General features: G+C 40.3%; 1 protein-coding gene across 1 annotated transcript in view; it reads right to left on the bottom strand.

Moving 5' to 3' along the window:
• LOC105934606 (potassium/sodium hyperpolarization-activated cyclic nucleotide-gated channel 2) overlaps positions 1-20502 on the bottom strand; it is a 59375-nt gene that overhangs the window by 32772 nt on the left and 6101 nt on the right. Inside the window, exon 3 of the mRNA XM_036138066.1 lies at positions 18389-18550. Within this exon, the coding sequence (XP_035993959.1) occupies positions 18389-18550 (162 nt within the window). The remainder of the gene's footprint in view (positions 1-18388; positions 18551-20502) is intronic.

Below are 20502 nucleotides of genomic sequence, written 5' to 3'. Positions count from 1 at the left end.
CAATTTATTTCAGTCACGCTTTACCATAAATATGTTCTACTATTACTCTATACCTTTGTTCTCTGGAGGATTTGATTGAATTCAACTTTGCAAAGTGCCTTGAGATGGCATGTATTCTGAATTGGCGATATATAAAAATTTGAATTTCACTGAATTCTATACGTATAACTCAATTATAATGCCCATTTGCCTCGGCCTCTGTAAGCACAAGGTGCTCATCTTCAATTTCGCTGCAATGTTGTAAAACTACACCAAACTGGTGGCAGAGTAAAAGCTGGGAAATTCATCCCTATGTCTTCAAATCATATCCTAGCAGTGTATTACACTTGACAACAGAATCAAACAATCTGTACATTGCAAGCCTGCAGAACATGTCGATACGGTTAGGAAAGCAAGCCCTCCCGATAATGGAGGTCCATGGACATCTTTGTAATTTCATGTTTGTTATAATGACGCCGCTGGTGCAGATGAAAATCACAGACTCAGAATAAAGGATTAACAGGTTTATTGAAAACAATTTGAGAAGTGGTTGGTCTTCTGGATTCTCATGGGGCTCTGACTCAGCACTGAGGAGGAGAGGTAAATTATTATTATCTGAGCAGATGGTGATAAGGTAACAAGGAGAAGAAGACGTAACCTTACTGTTGGCGGTGAAGGAGGTTTTCCTGGAGTATGAAGTTGGCAGGTGGTGGTGTTTGGTGACTCCATGTTTTTTTCCTCTATTTTCCAAGAGGAGGGATGCAGGGAAGCGCACGCCATCGAAGGGTGGACAGGCAGGTGAGCCTGAGTTAAGTGGCAGAGCGGACGATACGAGGAACAGTGTGGAGATTACCGTGGAGGATTCAGAAGGAGTCTTCCTGGAATCCAAGAAGTGAGGAAGCTGAGCCCCGGCATGGAAGAGCTCGACCATGCACATGAACTGGATCCTGGGAGAGAGGACAGACTTGGTTTAGAGCAGGAAAGAGGAGAAAAAGATAACACAAGGAAAGTAGGCCTGATTACTGTGCTGAGAGAGCCAACAATTTGGCTTTTGCCTCAACGGATCTGCTCCTCTTTAGGCTCCTCCTGATTAGTCCACACAAGCTGTAGCTGCAGGGCCACACCCACCAGTCACATCCTGCACATAAGACCTGAGAGAAACATCAACCTGCACATAAGACCTGAGAGAAACATCCACCTGCACACAGCTCTGTGTATATGACATCAGGGTTTTGCTGGAAGCCACAAGGAGCTATGAAGAAAAGGTTTCATTCTGTCAAATGGAATATAGGATGAACACAGTGAGACAGCAGTTTGAGGCCGACTGTGAAAGGACTAATGATGGACTCAATCTTATATGAGTATATCTTATATTGCCACTTGGAGTCTGGGGCAAAGTTTCCCGGAGTATGATTTGAGAGGAAAGTCTTCAGATGATAGCCATATCTCTTTTCCAGGTAAGTAGGTGGGATCCATTTTCTATCAGCAGTTTTCTTACTATGGGCAGAGGTGTGATGGAGTGTGGTTTGTGTTTTATTCTTCGTCCTGCACCAGTGGAGTGAGGAGATCTGACTGATGGTAAGACTGAATCAGGGAGAGATGAAGGAGGAGGTGAAGGCTATTACCTGATGAACGCTTCAGACGGAGATAAACCAGAGGCTGCAGAGATATGGGAAGTCTGTGCATATTTAACCAAAGTGAGGTGATGGTTCAAAAACATGGGATTATTGACACAGAGACAAAATGGGGTGTTTTTGAGTTCTTGCTTAAGTTGTTCACATTGTCCAATAGTTTGTGGGTGGAAATCAGAAGAGAGTTGAGATTTAGCACCGAGTGCAGAACAGAAATCCTCCCAGACTTGACGCTGTCAGAAAGTGTTTTGGTGGGAATGCAATGAAGTCTCAAAACATATTAGTGAGTTGTCTAGCTGTTTAAACAGCTAAGGGAACTTTGGAAAGGGCCATGAGATGGTAGGCTTTGGAGAAACAGTGGATTATATTGAGGATAAGGGTGCAATTCTTGTGGATGAAAACCAAAAGCAATGTGGTACCAAGGGCCACTAGGAACAGGTTTGAGGAGGCCCAAAACATCCACGTTGAGTGAAGACCAACATTGTCAAGATGCACAAAAACAGAGATGTTAATAAAAATTCTTGACACATCATTAATCAGGGCCGCAATCACAGCCAGGACATTGGTGAGGCAAAAGTATGGAGTACGAATTCTGCCAAACGGAACATGTGCATTTTCATTTGATTCACAGGCCCATAAACTATGTTCCATGTGCATTTCAAATGTTTTAAAAGTATGAATTTAGCACCATGAGGCCCCAATTTAACACACACATGAGTGCAGGCTCCTTCTCTGAGCGCTCTCCTACTCGCATCTGGACCCCTTTCTTCTTGCTCATGTGAGCTTTTGTTAATTTCGGGGAGTGGCGCCCTTTCTTTGTAGATGCCTGATGGACCTGAAGTGCCGTGGGGCGGCCATCTTGGAAAGGTCACCCGCTCCACTCATTGTAGTCTGTTTGGCAGGTGCTACGAGGTATTAGCGCGTTTAATCAATCGGAACTCACTGAATATTAAAAAATGATTTTCAGTAGAGGATGAAGGGCGAATTCTAAACTTAAATGGATCATTAGTTTATTTTCCATGGATTCTTGTTCAGGTTATGAAAGGTTGGAGAGACGCCCAGAAGGAAGAGGAGCTTGTCTGTCTCTGCTCTGGAGATAAACAGGGAGCGGATGGGTCACCTTACCTTCTGGTGTCACAACAGGCTCTCTTGAAGTTTGCCTAAATGCTTGGGAGCTCTGACCTTTTTTCTCTGGATCTTTCTCTTATGCAATCATTCTTTATGAGATTGGAAAGGTTTGTACTAATGTTTGTGGTTCATCTTGGCATGCTGGCTATTACTTTACTTTGTTGTTTCAAGTTCCACAATTTCATCGCTGTGTCCTCGTCACTAACTTTATAAGCTAATGTCTGCTTCAGATACAAAATCTCATTGAGGGAAAAAAGATGATCAGTGGTCTTGCTCACAACAGCTTCAGTGCCTTATCTCTCAGAAGCCCAGTAACACAGGAGATCTTTCTTGAGTCATTCGGACATTAACAGGGAGATCGGCGGAACGCCAAGAAAAACTGATAAAGTAAACCCCGACATTTATTGAGCTCCCCTGAAAAAGGTTCTGATGTCGAGATAATGTCCTAGAAAGTGGGTCAGGGAGACACGGGTGGACCAGAGAACTGAACAGATGGATAAACAGATTAAGTGGGAGGAAGCGAAAGCTTTGTATGGAGATCTTGGAATTGGCGGGTTAGATGATCCTGAGTGTGTGTCACAGTTGTTAGTAACTGGACTAAGGTCTAGAGGATGAAATCATGATGACCCAGCAGAACACCTTGTTGGGAGACGATTGTCAGTAATTGTGATTAAAAGTCAAGTTGGCCAGGTTGTTCGGTGAGGTTTGTTTTAAGGACAACTCTGGTGCAGGTGACAGTCAATAAACCTGTTAATAAAGGTTTAACAGGTTTATTGAAAATGATCTGACAAGTCGTCTTCTGGATTCCTGACTTGGCACTGTGGAGGAGGGGCAAGTGACCATTATGTGAGCAGATAATGATGAGGAAATAAGGAGGAAAGGAAGATCGTTCTGTTGATGGTAAATGAGTGTTTCTTGGAGGAGGTGAACAAACCCACAGAGTCTGAGATTGACGGGTGGTGGTGTTTGGTGGCTTGATAAGCCTGAGTCTCTGTTTCCTCTTTTTCAGAAAGAGAGGTACAGTTAAGACGACGTCATCAGAGGGTGGACAGGCAGGTGAGCATGAGATAAGTGGCTGAGCGGAGAAAACAACTTTTTGAGGAGGAGGATCCATTAAGTAGTGAGGAGATACTGGCGGTGGACTCAGGAGGAGTTCTCCTGGGATCCGAGGAGCAAGGAAGCTGAGCTTCCCTCTAGGAGTAGAGCTTGACCACTAGGATGTACTGAAACCTGAGAGTGAAAAAGACAGACCTGAGTTAGAGCTGGAACAAGGAGAGAAAGGTACGGCTGGTTACCATGCTGAATGAGATAGCAATCTGGCCTCTGCTTAATGGGATCTGCTCCTCTTTAAGGTCCTCCTGATTAATCCAAACAAGCTGCGTCTACAGGGCCACACCTGCCAGTCACGCCCTGCATGGAAGAGGTGAGAGAGACACACAAACACCCACCAACCTGCACACAGCTCTGTGGATATGAGATGTACAATTATGTGAGGTTATCTTATTTTATCTATTACAGAAAAATGTGTTAAAACTTTTTATTAACAAAAATTACAAACCGTCACTCTTGATTAGCCCGATTGATCAAGCCCAACCACTTTTATACTCAGTATGTGCTTTTAGATAGATGTCTTTTTACATTTCAAGAAAGAAATGCTGTCTTTTCTGTCTTTTCAACATAATTTTGCCTGTGGGGAAGCTTTCTCATTTCAGCAGTGTTTTTATTCCTCATGCAATAACCTAAAATCTCTTCTGGTGGTTAGGTTATGAAGAAATGAAGCATTCTGATGTTATTATGTTTCACTCATCTTTTAAATGCATTACATGGTTGTTGTTTAAAATTGTCCACGTATTCTCTGCGAGAGACAGATCTGTTCTTGTAATGTATGCAGGAGACAGCTCTGATTGTCTTGTCAAAATCAATGGAAAAAGATGCTTATTGCGCTAAAACGTTCTGATCTCCTGCATAAATTCTTCCATCAAAGAGGAGCAAGTAACTTTTACCAAGGTCATTGATGCAATATCACAGCATCCCCGAGTCTGTCTTTTGGATTGCATAGATCTCTGTTTGGGTCCTTTTCATCTTTGGTCTGTTGACATGTTTTTAAAACTCTACATACAGTATACATACAGTAGTATGTATCATGTGTGACCAAATTCAACTTTCACAATTAGCCTTTACACATTACAGTTTTTATCGGTTGCTTTGACCTGTTTGAAGAAACTGGCAACCTCTCAGTTTTCAGCATCACCATCTCAGCAGAGCAAAAGACACTTCTTGCAAATGAGTTAACCCATTCTCATTGGTTTGACTCATTTTCCCCACCCTTTTGCAAAACAGTTAACGCAGATGTCATTCATGCAGTCCAAACTCCATTGCTTTAGCTGTGGTAGCAAAACAGAAACCATATGTTCCAAGCTCTTAGAAACTTCTTGATCAGAATGAAATCACTGAGGCACCTGATTGACACTTCTTTACACAATTTTTCAATTTGCAGTCAGTTTGCAGGCTTTACAGTAAGTAAAAGGTGTCATGTTGTGTATTGTTCTTTGCAAGCATGGATGTTCTAAGGCAGATGAGAGTCAGAGTAAGAGGTAGATGGGTCAGAGGAAGAAGATTATGAGGAAGAGGAATCCGTGTGCGAGGTGGCAGTGTAGCTGGAAGGGCTGAAGTTACAGATGAAATTTGGGCATCTATGATTGATCATGTGGTAAATCATGGCCTTTCACTTAGAGGGGCGGGACAAAGAGTCCAAACTTTTCTCAACAGAAACAAGGTTGCATCCATGGTGAGAGTTTTTCGACGGGAGAGCAGGTATTGCTGCTATACAGTATATACATCTCTATGTATTCCTATAGAGGAATTCTTCAGTGCATGGCGATGGAAGGTATATCATCACCACCCCTATGAGCAGATGTTCTTGCTCAATACAATGACTGCTGCTGCACAAGATGTAGATGCAGAGGCATGTCAAGGATGGATCAGGCATGCAGGAAGATTTTTCCCTTGGTGCTTCGCAAGCAAAAATATTGAATTTGACGTAGATGAGGCCATGTGACCTATTCGTCAGGATAGAATGGACTAGAAGGAACAAACAGCCCTAGTATTTTCTGTTGGAATCTTTCATTTTTTGGAATATTTAATTTGTTTATCTGGAAAAAAAGAATGAAGAATCAATAAAATTTGCATCACAACATATTTGCTTCTGGATTAATTTTTTGCAAAAAGGCAAATTTGACTACAAATGACACTGACATGTAAGCTGCGTACAGTCTTTGGCTACAATGAACCAGCAATGCTGCACTGATTCACATTGAGTGTGGTGTTTTGTATTTTGTTGCCCCTTGTGTAACGAATGATTGGAAGGGCTCAAACATTTGTGTGCAAGTTGTGTTGTTTGAGGGCAAATTTTGCTTTTGGTTCATATTTTAAATGTTTTGGCAGAGTTAGAGCCTTTTGCAAACAAAATTTGCAATTTTGACCATTGTTGCCACTATTTAGGTCTCTGCGTTAACTGTTTTGAAAAATGTGGGTTTTGAGTTGACTGCTGCGTCAAAGCAACCTATAAAAACTGTAAAATCCACATGTGTTCCTGTGGATCCAACTCCCAGTTTTGGTCTGAGGCAGACACCCTGTCTACTTTTAAGACTAATCTTAAAACTTTCCTTTTTGACAAAGCTTATAGTTAGAGTGGCTCATGTTACCCTGAGCTCCCTCTATAGTTTTACTGCTATAGGCTTAGGCTACTGGAGGACATCAGGGTCTATTTCTCATTCTGCTGAGTTCTCCTACTGTTCCCCAATTTGCATTGTTTGTTGTTATTTCAACTTGTAACTTTTGTTCTCTCTGTCCTCTTTCTCTTCATAGTAAGCACACCTAGTCTGGCGTTCTGTTAGTTGTGACACCATCCAGGAGGGCAAACCATCTGCTATTATCCTCTAACATAGAAAGGATTCCTGGATCAATGTCTGCCTTTGTGCTTTTTGTGTCTCTGCTCTGTCTTCTCTAACCAGTTGAGGCAGATGACCGTTCACACTGAGCCTGGTTCTGCTGGAGGTTTTTCCTTCCTGTTAATGGGGAGTTTTCCTCTCCACTGTGTTTTCATGCATGTTCAATATGAGGGATTGCTGGAAAAGCCATGGACAATGCAGAAGACTGTTCCTGTGGCTCTACGCTCATTCAGGAGGAGTGAATGCCGCTTGTCAAGACTTGATGCAACCTGCTGGGTTTCCTTAGATGGGAACTTTTTGACCAATTTGTCTGTATGATTTGACTGTATTTGACTTTGTAAAGTGCTTTGAGATTACAAGTGCTGGGAACTGGCGTTATATAATTAAAATTTAATTGAAATTGTTAACTGAATTAATCCTGTAATGGTGCTTTTTTTTATTGTGGAGAGAAAAGAATGCAAAGCAAAAATATTGCGAAACTGTTGTTTTTCTCATTGTTGTTTCTCTTTGTTAATAAACGGGGGTTTTCTGCTTTATTCAAATGTAGACAAATTTCTTGGCGCCCAGGTAAAAATGAGTAATAAGCTTTGATACATTATTGAAGTAGCACAATGTAATGATGAAAGTGTTTGAAAACATCCCCTTTAATATGAGCATATTTATTCTGTTCAGTGAAGACTTCAAAGCTAACAAAAAGGTATTTTTAACATAATCACTCATTTCTGGTACCTTTAGAATAAACTGGTGTGTTTTTGTTTACATTTTGCTTTTTAAGTTGATCAGCGTTTCTAAGAACATCTACATGTAGTTAGTAATCCTGATTTACTTGTTTTAATTGGTTAAAAATGAATGAGGACCCAGGCATTGTGAGCATCATGGTAATGTTGGAGAAAAACTCCAGATTTCAATATTCGAGACCAGAGTGAACTGAGTTACTGAAATAAATTAACTTTTCAATAATATTCTAATGTATTGAATATGACTGTATATGATGACTTTTTCCAGAAAACTGAAAACAGAACATTATTGGTCATTTCAACAGGACTTTTTGATTGCATGTTTCTAAAATCTTCAAAGTGAAACTGTGATCCTGAAATAGTAAAATACATTAATTTGAGCAGTTTCTAGACATATTTCTCATAAGGTGCTAGTAAATTTGTCCCCAATATTTCTTCTTCAAATCAAACGTGGTTACTGCTTTTATCATAACTGCTATCCACATTTAATCTATGAAACATGATAGATTTTCTTTCACCCCATTGTAAGCAGCAAGTCGCCTTCATTTAAAATTGTAACCGTTACATTCCTTTATCCAGGAATGCATGCAAAATGAAGGTGTTTGAAAAATGAAACTACAGGCTTTATATTGTGTCCAGTGTCACAAAGAGTCAGAAAATATGTATAATTATGCGTGACCTTGACAGCAGATAAACTGAGCAAATTTTACTGAATAATCTACTCATGTAGCAAAGCCTCTCTTGGCCATGACATCGTAGGACAACCGTTTACTCTGGCTTATCTGAGTTAATTGAAAAGTCAGTGCTGTCTCCAGCTCCTTTTTCACGCGCCTGTCTCTGTGTGTGTGTGTGGGCTCTTTACAGCGTCTCGGGTGGGCAGAGAAATGTTTTCACACTGAATGTGGAAAAAAGAGCATCCTTGTGGTAAAAGTTCATTGTAATGGCAAAATAGGCATGAGTTTCGACAGTCTCTGCAGCAGGTCACACAAAAACAGGTATTTTCCTACGGCTGATGAAAAACACTGTCATGCCACAGTAGTGAAGACAAATTAGGAGAGGAGAGTGAACAGCTCAGCTACTCATGACGTCAGTGAAAGGAATCACTGACTCACAGGTTACAGCCAAGGTAAAAAGAAAGTGCATATCCACGGTTTTAGGCATAAAGACTTAATAAATAATGTGGTCCAGGCCAGTTTGTAGAAAAGGAGAAGTTAACATTGTATGAAAAAAAAAAATCAAACAAACCGCCAATGTCATTATTTTTTTTTTAAAAATATGGCAAACTTTAGAAAAAGACTGAGTAGAGCCTTGCAGCTTCCATAGGATGTGTTAGCTGTCAGAGCCACGCCCAATCCAATTTGGGCTAATATCTGATGAGCTCTAACTTAGATCACACATTTTCTGCAGCTATAAATGTCCATTGGGCCATTCATGCTTGATATTTAACCGCAGTTCTTGGCAGAAATAGCAGAGTTTGTTTAAACTGGTTGGTTTCCTGGCACAGCTATGGCTTTTAAGCATTGTCTATAAACGTTCAACAAAGTTTAGGTCAGCAATACCCAACTGTGTCCAGGTTTCCGCCATCTAGCTGTTGGTTTATAGAGAATTTTGAGGTTATCCTTCATCTCTCTTCCACCCTTCTTTGTGCAATGTATAAGTGACATTGGATAAAAACAGACCTTCAGCACAATGCATCCACCACCGTGGTCGTCATTGTGGCCAAATGTCCATAACACGTGTTTAGGAATCCAGCTGCTACTTTGAGTTCGTATTGGCCTTGGTACGTTGAGATTGCTGGGTGGTTCCATAAGTATCACTAACAATTCTCCTTCACTTGAGATAAGTAAAAAAAAATTTTAGTAATAGGACTGAAAGTTGGACAATGCCTTGTTCACAACCAGGTATGGACAATTTCAAAAGGTTACATTTTTGTTGATGGGCCCCTCTGTTTTTTATACAATTTGTCAAATATTCACCCAGAATTAAGCCAGAAGCTTGTAGATTTTGACAAAACACATGTGGTTGAGGTGTAACTTGCTAAGGGACATTTATCCAGATATATTTGGGGGTGAATCTACATAGATGTACGCTTGATGTCATTCGCATTTAACACTATACAGTGCACAAAAGAGCACACATACATCATAGTAACTTCAGGAAAGTGCAAACAGTGTCAATAACTGTACAAATAAAAATGCAGCAGTGTAAAAATATGATGAAATGTTTTAGTAGCTAAAATATCACAGTAAAAACAGAGAGAACTGCACATGAATACAGGGAAAAAACAGTCAAAGATAGTTTTCCAGTCTTATGGCTGATGGTAAGGGGGAAGAAGCTGTTTGTCTTGTGTGGATTTTGTATTTAAGGGATGTCGGTATCAAAAAAATGTCCTCAGTACAAGATGACTTTGTATATTATGATATGTCCGTATGTATGTATAATCTTTACCTTGTGTATATTAGAAAAAAAATCCATAAAAATCCATAAATTTAAATTTGTGCAAATCTTGTTTTTGAAATTAATTGAAAAGGTGCATGGTATAATCACTCCGTCATGTACCAGGAATGATTCAGATCCATTATTAAACGCCCCTGACGGATGGCATTTATGCTAATGATGAGTGTATTCAGACTTCTGACCTGCGCTGTAACTGATGATCAACGAGTGAAACCGCTTGTTTTAGCAACGCAGGGCCTCTTCAGAGAAATAAATGATGTGATCATAAAAAAGTCACGGTGAGAAGAAACCAAAACAGTTATTTGAAATTTGTCTGACGAAACATAAAGACACCCAAGTTCTCATTACACTATTTAAAATCCAATATGAGATTTTCCTTTTTCTTCAACCGTGTTCTTAGCTGTGACTCCATCCAGGGGAGATAGATCACCCTCCATTACCGTATAACATAGGATGGATTCCTGGATCATTATGTGCTTGTGTGCTTTCTGTGTCTCTGCTCTGTCTTCTGTAACCCCCAGTTGGTCGAGGCAGATGACCGTTCACACTGAACCTGGTTCTGCTGGAGGTTTTCCTGTTAAAGGGAAGTTTTTCTCTCCACTGTCGCTTCATGCATGCTCAGTATGAGGGATTGCTGCAAAGCCATCAACAATGGAGACGACTGTCTCCTGTGACTCTACGCTCCATTTTCAGGAGTGAATGCTGCTTGTCAAGACTTGATGCAATCAACTGGGTTTCCTTAGATAGGAAATGTTATGACCAATCTGTATGATTTGATTGAATTTGACTTCGTAAAGTGCCTAGAGATGACATGTATCATGAATTGCCGCTATATAAATAAAATTGAATTGAATTGAAAACTGAACTAGGAAACAAAAATCTTCCCTTACTTCTTATTTGCACGGATAGGTCTAACAGCAGCTTTGATTTCTTGTGTCTACATGTTGCCACGAGCCTCAGTGAATTGTCTTCAATCACATCACCAATGCCCAGCAGACCTGTCTGGTCAAACTAATTTCTGCACGTAAATAAAAGGATTTACCACCATACATAGTGATTAATACTGTATCTCCCCGATGCAAGCAGTCCACCGTGGTGTGAAGCCCCTCCTGCTGATAGCAGTGGGAAGAGATGTCTCTGCAAGGTAGCTACATTAGAGGATGGGTGCACTCAGACTTGTAATTACACAGCTGAAACGCGACACCCTGTCAGTGTCTGTCAGTTAGCGCTGCCATCAAAATTATTTCTGTGTTGTGTCTGTGAGGCAATGAGACTCCTACCTCATTTAAATAAAATTTATAAAATATGCATCCATCCATTATCTATACCCGCTTATCCATGCTGGGTATTTCCAGCTGCCGATGAGCCAGAGGTACACCCTGAGCAGGTCACCAGTCCATCACAGGGCAATGCAGAGACACAAAGACACAGGAAAAACCACCACGCACACACGGTCATCCAGAGGCAATTTAGAGAGATTGCTTAATCTAACATCCTCATTTTTGGGCTGTGCCAGGAAGCCCATCAAATACATTTTAATATCAGAAGAAGATTATTTGAGTAAACACAAAAAGCTATTCTCAAATAATGATTTCAGTCATTAAGGGGAATTAACGTGTCCAAACTACTGAGACTGTATGAAAATCATTTGTCTCAACTTGTTAAATCATGAATAAACTGTGATTAACCACATTTTTTTTTTTCAATTTCATAAGTCACATCCATATCTGATTACAATCAAGAAATCTCTTGAATAGAATCTGTATGACAAAATAAGGAAGTCTAAAATCCCAAAACGCTACACACCAGGTTAGAAGACATTCAAGAACAGGTAAGAAACAAAGTCACTTAAATATTTTCGTCTAGGAGCGATCTTGAAGCCATTTTTTAAGGCTTGGGAACTGCAGCGAATTTCAGTCAGAGGCATCATCTACAAACGGAGACAAAAACAGCGTTGCACCTTCCCAGGAGTAGCCAGTGGACCGATAATTGCTCCAAGAGTGCATTAATGGCCCATCCAGGAGGTCACAACATCTAAACTACTGCAGATCAGATACTGAGCAAAAATGGTATCCATGAGAGAGTTGCTGGGTGAAAACCGCTGCCTGACCAAAAAGCACAAAAAGGCTTAATGATCTTTAAGATTTTTTACAATTGTTCTGTGGACTGAAGAAAAATCAAGGGGATCTTTTTGGGGAGGTGTAATTAAATATCATGCTTGGCATTAAAACAGCACAGCATTCTAGAAAAAGCACGCCATGCTGGCAATAAAACATGGTGGTGGTGTGATTGCTTGCTCTAACTGATGGAACCATGAATTCTGCTCTTTATGCAGAATATGTTGAAACATTTATCGGCTGAACTACTGCTGCCAACAACTTCCTGTTCTCCTATAGTTGATTCAGTTGACCCTGTCTTCCAGTGCTTAGCCCTGTTTCTCTTGTAGATATAGTTATTGGCTCAGATTTTCCTGCAACTAACCTCAAACCCCCAGCCTGTTGTGGCAGATGGTCGTTCACAATGAGCCTGGTTCTGCTGGAGGTTTCTTCTTGTTGAATGGGAGTTTTTCTCTCCACTGTCGCCACATGCATGCTCGGTATGAGGAATTCTCAGAGTATGAGGGATTATGAAACTTTGTGTAAGGTATGAGTGATATGCTATGGAAACAGCTTCTCTGCATTTCTCTGTTTGACCGCTGTCTCCTTGCTGCCACCCGCTGGACTGGAGTAGAACTGCAGTTTTTACTCACAACGTCTCACACGTCATTGAGCTGTTTAACATAAATGGTCCCTAGCTAATGGAAACCCCAAAACCCAAAAGCCCCAGACTTTGGTTTACCCTGGGAAACCAAAGTCTTTAGTTTTAAATCTTGTGGCTTGTAATGGAAAAGGGGCTATTACTACGATGTCAATGAAACAGTGCAAGCCACTGCCCAGTGTCGCTATGCTCATCCAAGAGGAGTGAATGCTGCAAGTCAGTGACTTGATGCAATCTGCTGGATTGCCTTAGAAAATTTGTAAACGTTCGGTCAAAGGGCCTTGAGATGACGAGTTGTGAATTGGTGCTATATTTATTCAGTTGGTTTGAATTATTAGGTTTAGGGGTAAATTACGTTTTACATAAGCCCAAGCTGATTTGAACAGCTTTTTTCCTTGATAAATAAAATCATTATTTGAAAATTGCATTTTGTATTTTATTCAGGTGATCTTTGTGTGATGAGGTGGCCACGTTTTCACAGCACTGTTCTTAGGGTGCATGTCTAAAACAACCTTTGCTGCCTGAGCTTGTAGAAGTTTGACAGAATCCATTAACTGGTTGGCAAACGTCCTTCGAGGACATGGTGCTCTAAAAAGTCCTCCACGAGTTCTGCCTGTGAGCGCGACGCTTCCAGAGCCGCCAGAGGGAGCGGGGCAGGATGGAGGGTCAACTCCAGCGCAATAGCTTATACCCCACCAGCTTTATTTATAGAGCACTTTAAACACCCACAGGACCAAAGTGCTGTGCACGGAATAAATGAAACAGCAGTCACATGATACAATAATAAACCAATAATAAAATCAATCAGCTAATGTCACAAGTTGTCAGGCACTCAATAGGATGAGGGTCTCTGGTGGCTGTCTGCAGCCTGCACCGTGCCAGAGCGGCTCTTTCGTTTGAGAGCGATGGCCCTCTGGAGACTGTCTCTGATTATGAAGCGATGAGCACGCTAAAGGAGTCAGTGACCTGTCCATGGCAAACTTCAGCATCGACTTCTTTTGACTCACAAAGTACAAAGTTATGTCCGGAATCATTACAGCAGAAACTCAAATATACAAGGCTTTTTATGCTTTTGTCCACTTCATGGAACATGATTGTAGGCAAAGCTTTTTTAAATATAAATTTGAAATAAGATAAAGGCAAAACTGGTGTCTTGAACACAGCTGTTATTCACCTAATTATTTTCTCTTTAAAATCATTATTTATGAAATATTCACAGAGGGTTACTGAAAAATTAACTGTATTTTTGTTCTATATATGTGAAATAAGCAAAATGTTCAAACAATGGCAAAAATAATATATGATTTTCCCATTTTTTTACAAATAAAACACATGAACGGTGTTGTATGCATTTCTATTGAGAACCCCTCATTTCTGATATCCCTGAATAAAATCCAGGTTGTATTCAACAGCCTTCAGAAATCTCTTTATTAGTTAATAGTATCCATCTGGAGCATAATCTCAATGTAAATCCAGCTATCAAGGCCTTAGAGGTCAATGGAGCTAGATATGAGATGATCCTGCAAGAAAGCCCCATTAAGGCTGGAAACAATTTGAGACAGTATAATGGAGGACCACAGCGCTAAACATACAGTCAAAGCTACATTGTGACGGTTTAGATCAAACCCTGTATCAGAATGGTCCAGTCAAAGTCAAGGCATGTTTCCTTTTGGAAATCTGTAAACTCTAACATTAACATATGTTTACCTGTGCTTTCTATCCAATCTGACCGAGCTTCAGCCATTGCTGTAATCACAGTGAAACGTGGTTCTAAAATGTGTTGACTAGATATAGGGCTGACTCCAAAGGCAGGCCACATGTTGCAGATATATGCGTAAAAAAAACATGTATTAATTTTCTTTACACTTTTTACACAATTTTGCACTCTTGTGTGTTGATCTAAAACCCCATTTAAATCTGTTGAAGTTTGCTGTTATAATAAGACAAACATGCAGAAAGGCCCCGGCCTGGATTTGCACCCAGGTACTTCTTGTAAGGCAGCAGCGAAGCCCACTTATGATTTCCTACACTGAAAATATACCTAAAACCTTCCTGTCTTTGGTCTTGTTTACCAAAAATGACACTACTTTTAATTTCTCTTCAATAATATTAAAAACATGTTTAAAAGAAAGTACATTTTTATTATCAAGGGATTTAGAAAAAAAAAAAATTGTTGTAGTTTAATAGGTGTTATAGTTTATTGTTACAATCAAATTATTGTAACAATAAACTTGGGTCACATTTCATGCCCAGTGTAGCTGTTAGCAAGTAAATATAGAAAAATAAATGACAGCTTTTCTGCACATATAAACATCGCCTCTCCTGCTCAAGTCTCCGGGATTGTATTGAGGTAGTGTACATCAGACACAACTGTCAAATTAAATCGGAAAAACAACCATTTCTCCCCAAAACACCTCTTATTCAAAGTGCTATTTATTTAACAATTAATGTGAAGTGACAAATTTTCTTGGCAGAGCATTCCAGGCAGTGACCATTTACTTTTTTACTATTAACCTTTTTTTTTTCCCTGAGACGACCATCAGTTAGAAGTAATTTTACATGACACTCATCCCACCCACTGAGTTTTTTTGTTTGTGTAGTTTTTGTGTTTTTTATTTCAATAATATTTAATAAAACTACCCATGAATGGAAACAGATTCTTATTTCAGGCAGCCCTGTGAGTCGGAGTTGCAGTAAAACTATTATTTCTGTTTCCAGACAAATATATCGACATAGTAGGCCAAAAATTAACATCAGCTATATTCCATCTGCTAAGAAGATATGTTTTATCCAAGAATTACATCTTTAGACCCTAAAACATGGAGTCAGAGGTCTCAGCCAGAACAACTTAAAATCAGAAATTTATGAGGAGTTGTGCCCGAGACAGAGGCGTCTGGAAGCAGGACCTAATCTGTTTGAAAACCAATTTGGACAACTGGCTCGTGTCTGGGTTGCTGTGGTCTTCCATTGCTCAGTGAACGGCAGGCATGACAGACAGGCCTATAAACAACCAGCTTTTATCTCCAGGAGGGAGACGTGGCAACAAAGAGCCCAGCTGCCGGGCCATATTCCCCACATCCCTCTGTTTCCCCCTTTTATCTTTCCTGTCATCACCCCACGGCGCTGAAGTGGAGGCACAGGGGGGGCAGAGAGGGGCGCTTAAATCTCTAGCTTCATTTTCAATGATCCTTCTACGGTAAACTGTGACTGTTCTCTCTCAAACAGGCTGAACACCTCCTCAAAAGACGGCAATAACAGTGATTTTCTCTGTTTGAGAAAAACACTAAATTCCTATTTAAATAAGAGGGAGCATATGTGCAACAAACAAGTCTAAGTATCTAAGTCATTAGTTAGACTCATAATATGTCTCCGAGCAATGCAAAGCTCCGCAGGAACATATGGCAGTGAGTTCTGTCTCTTTAAGTGGTTTTAATAACTATAATATTAATTTTTAATAATTTAAATGTCTGAACTATTCAAAATTCTCTGACAGCGACACCAGGTTAAAATGTCTTCACGTCAGAGGTCCTGCTGTTTGCATCACAAATCTTAATAGCACAATTCAGCATTGCTCTTTTTATAAGAGACCTGCGCTGAACAATATTTAGAGTACTCCTACTCCCAGTATCATGCTCACAATTTAAACTGTTTAATCGACAATCAGGTGTGTGGAGGATGCACATGCAGCTCGGAGCTGTTAGTCTCAAGCTGAGCAGAGGATTGATGACTGATATTCAGGAACCAGTGCCTTCAATTTTAATCTATCATACTACCTGCAGGTTCATAAAGCTTCTACTACAGTCCACAAGAACAAGAATATATTAATGGTTTTTGATTTGTAACTTTATCCATCCACCTTAAAATTTAAAATTGTTTAAGGATGTAAATGCTACGATTCTTTAGCAGCCAAAAACTGCCTTGAAGTACTTGAATCTTTACAAGAGACATAAATAGAGTCCTCCACTTTGTCGAACAGTTCCCATATAAAACGGTGCTTAACATACATCAGTGTGGGAGAAGCAATGCATAAAACTTCACCATAACAGCATGCTTTACAGTTTAAGTCGATAAACTCTGATCAATGGAGGTATGATGAAAGTGCACCGGTTAAGATAAATCATCCTGCTGAACAAACTCACAAGCAAGCAAGGGTATATGCCATGGGAGCTATGCGTATTAGGATAACTTCTGCTTCATTGTGTTTTCTCTCCTCTAGTGATTTGAAAACCATTCTTCCGACGGCCATCATGAAGGACATTTCAGGCACATTGGGCTTATGCAGAGGAAAAGTGTCTGTTGCTGAAGTAGGTCGTCAGGTGGTTTTACGTGTTAAAGCAAGGTGGAACCAAACATTTGGCAACTTCATCTGTTTTCTGTCTAATTATCAGATAATGCTCGAAGAAAATTTGGGAGTGACAGAAACAACTTAGTGTAATAAAAAGAAACAAGACAGAACAAATGTCCTTTACACATAGTTGGAGTCTAATTGTTCAGTCAGAGAGAGGTTTTGACTCCCAAGGTAATGGTATCCTAATTCATAGAGCAAACAAATCAATTAATAATTAACAATTGTGGAGGCTATTTTATTTATACACTGAAACCTCCAAAAAGACCGCACTCATCCCAGCTGCATATGAGAGAAGCTGACTGGCGTATCAGACATAGCATCTTTTGAGTATTTTTTTTTCTCAACACTTGATGAAAGCCAGTTTTGTGAAACAAACAGGTAATAGTTGCCCTCCAAAGATACTTCTCCCATATGAGCAGTAGATCTCTGCATCTCCTCCAAAGTGACCATTGGCCTCATGGGTATTTTTTTTTTTATCAAAGCAAGAACAGACATTTGACAATCACCACGACATCATTTTGTCCTTATTTTTACACAGAAAACTTCTCTGTTTTCTGTGTATGTACAGGCCATTTTGCTTGCATGTTTATTTGAGGTTAACACGCGGTTCTTTGTTGTTGCTTTCGCGCATGCATATAGTGAATGGCAGGGCAAAAACACATGGAGTTCTCGCCGTAAAGCAAGACCGACTCTCGCGGTGTTGCACCAGACTTCTGAGCCTGTGGGTGCGGGCCGAGAGCTCCTGCAATTGCAAGTGCGGTATTTCCCCCACAGACCACCAGGGCGGCCGAGAAAACCTTTGTTCGACCTGAAATGACTCATTTAATCATCCAAAACGGTATGGAGCACATTAATTAACTGAAAAATGTTGCATAGTATGCCTTTAACCCTGCTTTAAACATCTGAACAACTTAGTGCCTATTACATAACTTTATATCTGTTTGTTCACTAATTTTCTTTAAGAAGCCTCTATTACCTTCACAACACATCTTGATGTAACATGAGATGGTAAATGTAGACTATTTACTAATTAGTTGACTTCTAAATGCCATTGGTTTCAACAGATTTTATTTATGGGAGTCACACTAAAGTGGACTGCATGTAAATACCAGTTACTGATTTCTGTCACAGCACAAGTATATATATTTTTATAATGGTCTAGCACATAAAACCTCAAAAGGATGTTTTGAAAAGTACAAGGGGTGTGAACACTTTTGTAAGACACTGTATAGTTTTTTTCCATCACTAAGCAGACTTTTGAAATCGATAACCAGGTCTTGGAAGCTGTCCTGGTTTTGTGCTGTCAGTTTTTACATCTCACAGTTTAAATCAGTTATTCTTCTCATTGATAGTCTGCTAACCTTGACACTGTATGCACAAATCTGATGGTCTGGTACATACCTCCATTTTGTTAAGGGACACCCAGCAGTCTGAAGGGAAGTCCTGCAACATGGGTACCAGGAACTGTAGGCAGCCGTCCCAGTGACACAACAGCAGCATCATGCCGATCAGGTTGATAATCCGCATCACCGCGCTAGCCAAGTCGTAGGTCATATGGAAGATCTGGAGTGTGACCACAAAGCAGGAAAAAACAGTGAAAGAAGAGCTAAGGAAAAACAAATATAAGGTTATCGAGGGTTATAACCATGCAGAGAATAAAACTTAAAAGCTTTAATCACTGATTTAAAACTGGCATTACTATTTTGGATCACGTCGCGTTTGATTAATAAGCAGCGGAAGGGATGAACCATCAGTCTCAGCTCAAACACAGCGGGAGCGGGCAAGACACTTTTCACACAGAGATACATGACATTAGTCAGAGTCTCCATCACGCACAGGGTCCAGTCACAGCCATGTTACACTCACGCAAGCCTGCCAGCACAAAGATCCAACTAACAGTACAGACAGATATGTCAGCACGTAGAAATACACTCATCCACAGAGTGATGGACAGGGACCACCATGATCCTGAAGAACTGATGGTCTGGGTCGTCTCACACATCAATCACCCCTAGTCTCTGAGAAGTCTGTTCGGCCAATCAACAAATGCCTGAATGACCTGAAGAAACCCCATCCATGATGCTGCTTAACAGTTTAAAGTTTGCCTGGATGCAAAAATAATTTAGCTAGAGGTGTAAATGTGTGACGCTGACAGCCCCTGTTCACAAGAAAACACATGTGACTGTCTGATGGAGTCGACTCTGAAGGAAGTGGGTCACTTCTTACTCAGTGCAGCAGAGAGAAGTGATACTTGGTGATAGGAGTGATGGAGAACGAGACTGGACATGAATCACATGCGCTGATCTTTCTAAATGCAGCTTTAACCTTTATGAGGTTTTCGGTGTCAGCCTCTATCAGTCAGGAACTGAAAAAATGGAGAACATGGTCGTATTTCATCAGGACACTGGAGGTGACGCTGTGCTGTATACAGCTGTGTTGCTTTAGCGGCTGAAGATGTTCAGCACCACGGACAGCTCTAAAAATGCTTGAGAGACTAAAAGCAGCTTCAGGCCCAATTGCTGTAATTTTCTGTCTAACTTGCAAAAGATGAGTTTAAAAAGCAGACATATGGATTGGCTCTCTCCTGCACCATCTCAGCAAGTGACTCGCCATATAATCTTCGCTCATTTTCCATGCCTGCCGTGTATCATTTCCCATCATGCAACACTAGGTGTGTATGTGTGCGGGTGCATGCTATCACATCATATCTTCAGAAATCCAATTACCCAAAGGTCAAGTGAGCAGCCAAGCCCCACTGTGCCGTTCACTACTGCAAAATGCCAACACTGGGCTGCCGACGCTGGCACAGATGAAAAGTGGAGTGATCTCATGACTCCACCGGACCTCTTGTGTCCCAGGCTGAGGCTCTCCTTCAGAAAAGGGTGTACTCAGAGGCGTGACACCCTCCTACTCACAACTCAAAGTACAATTTAAGATTTGATCTATGGAAATCCCCCCTGATAAACATGATATAAACTCCCTTAAGATCAGAGAAGAAAACTGTGTTCAAATATATAAACATCTTAATGCCGCTTTTTGATAGCAATACAATCATGAAGAAAGGACAGTCATCCACTAGCCAAACCTCTCTCTCATGGAAAATGCCTTTTTTTTTTAATATCTTATATGATAGTAAAAGATATAGGCAAATAAGAACATTTTATTAAATTTGTATTCTCAATACTAAAAAGGCCTGAACAATACAAGCTGAATAAAATGTCTTTAGTTGCTTATTTCAGTGCTGGCGAAGGTTGAACTACCTGGAAACGCACCGCTACTTACTTTTTTAATGATTTTTGCCATTGTCCATCAGCAGAAACTAGCAGAAACTCCCTTGCTAAAGAAACTATTGCAGTTTACACAATAACTTTAAATATCTTAATATCAAAACTCTAAATATAATCAGTCATTATCATGGTTTGAACCCTCTCTCAAGGAATGGGAGCAGTATGTTCTACTTGACAACTATAATATTTTTGATATGTTATTATCACATTTAGTTGGTCTAAGACACT

The sequence above is a fragment of the Fundulus heteroclitus genome, chromosome 6 (assembly GCF_011125445.2).
Source record: "Fundulus heteroclitus isolate FHET01 chromosome 6, MU-UCD_Fhet_4.1, whole genome shotgun sequence".
Taxonomy (NCBI): Eukaryota; Metazoa; Chordata; class Actinopteri; order Cyprinodontiformes; family Fundulidae; genus Fundulus; species Fundulus heteroclitus.
The sequence above is the reverse complement of the archived record's forward strand: the minus strand, read 5'-3'. Positions and strand labels throughout refer to the sequence as shown.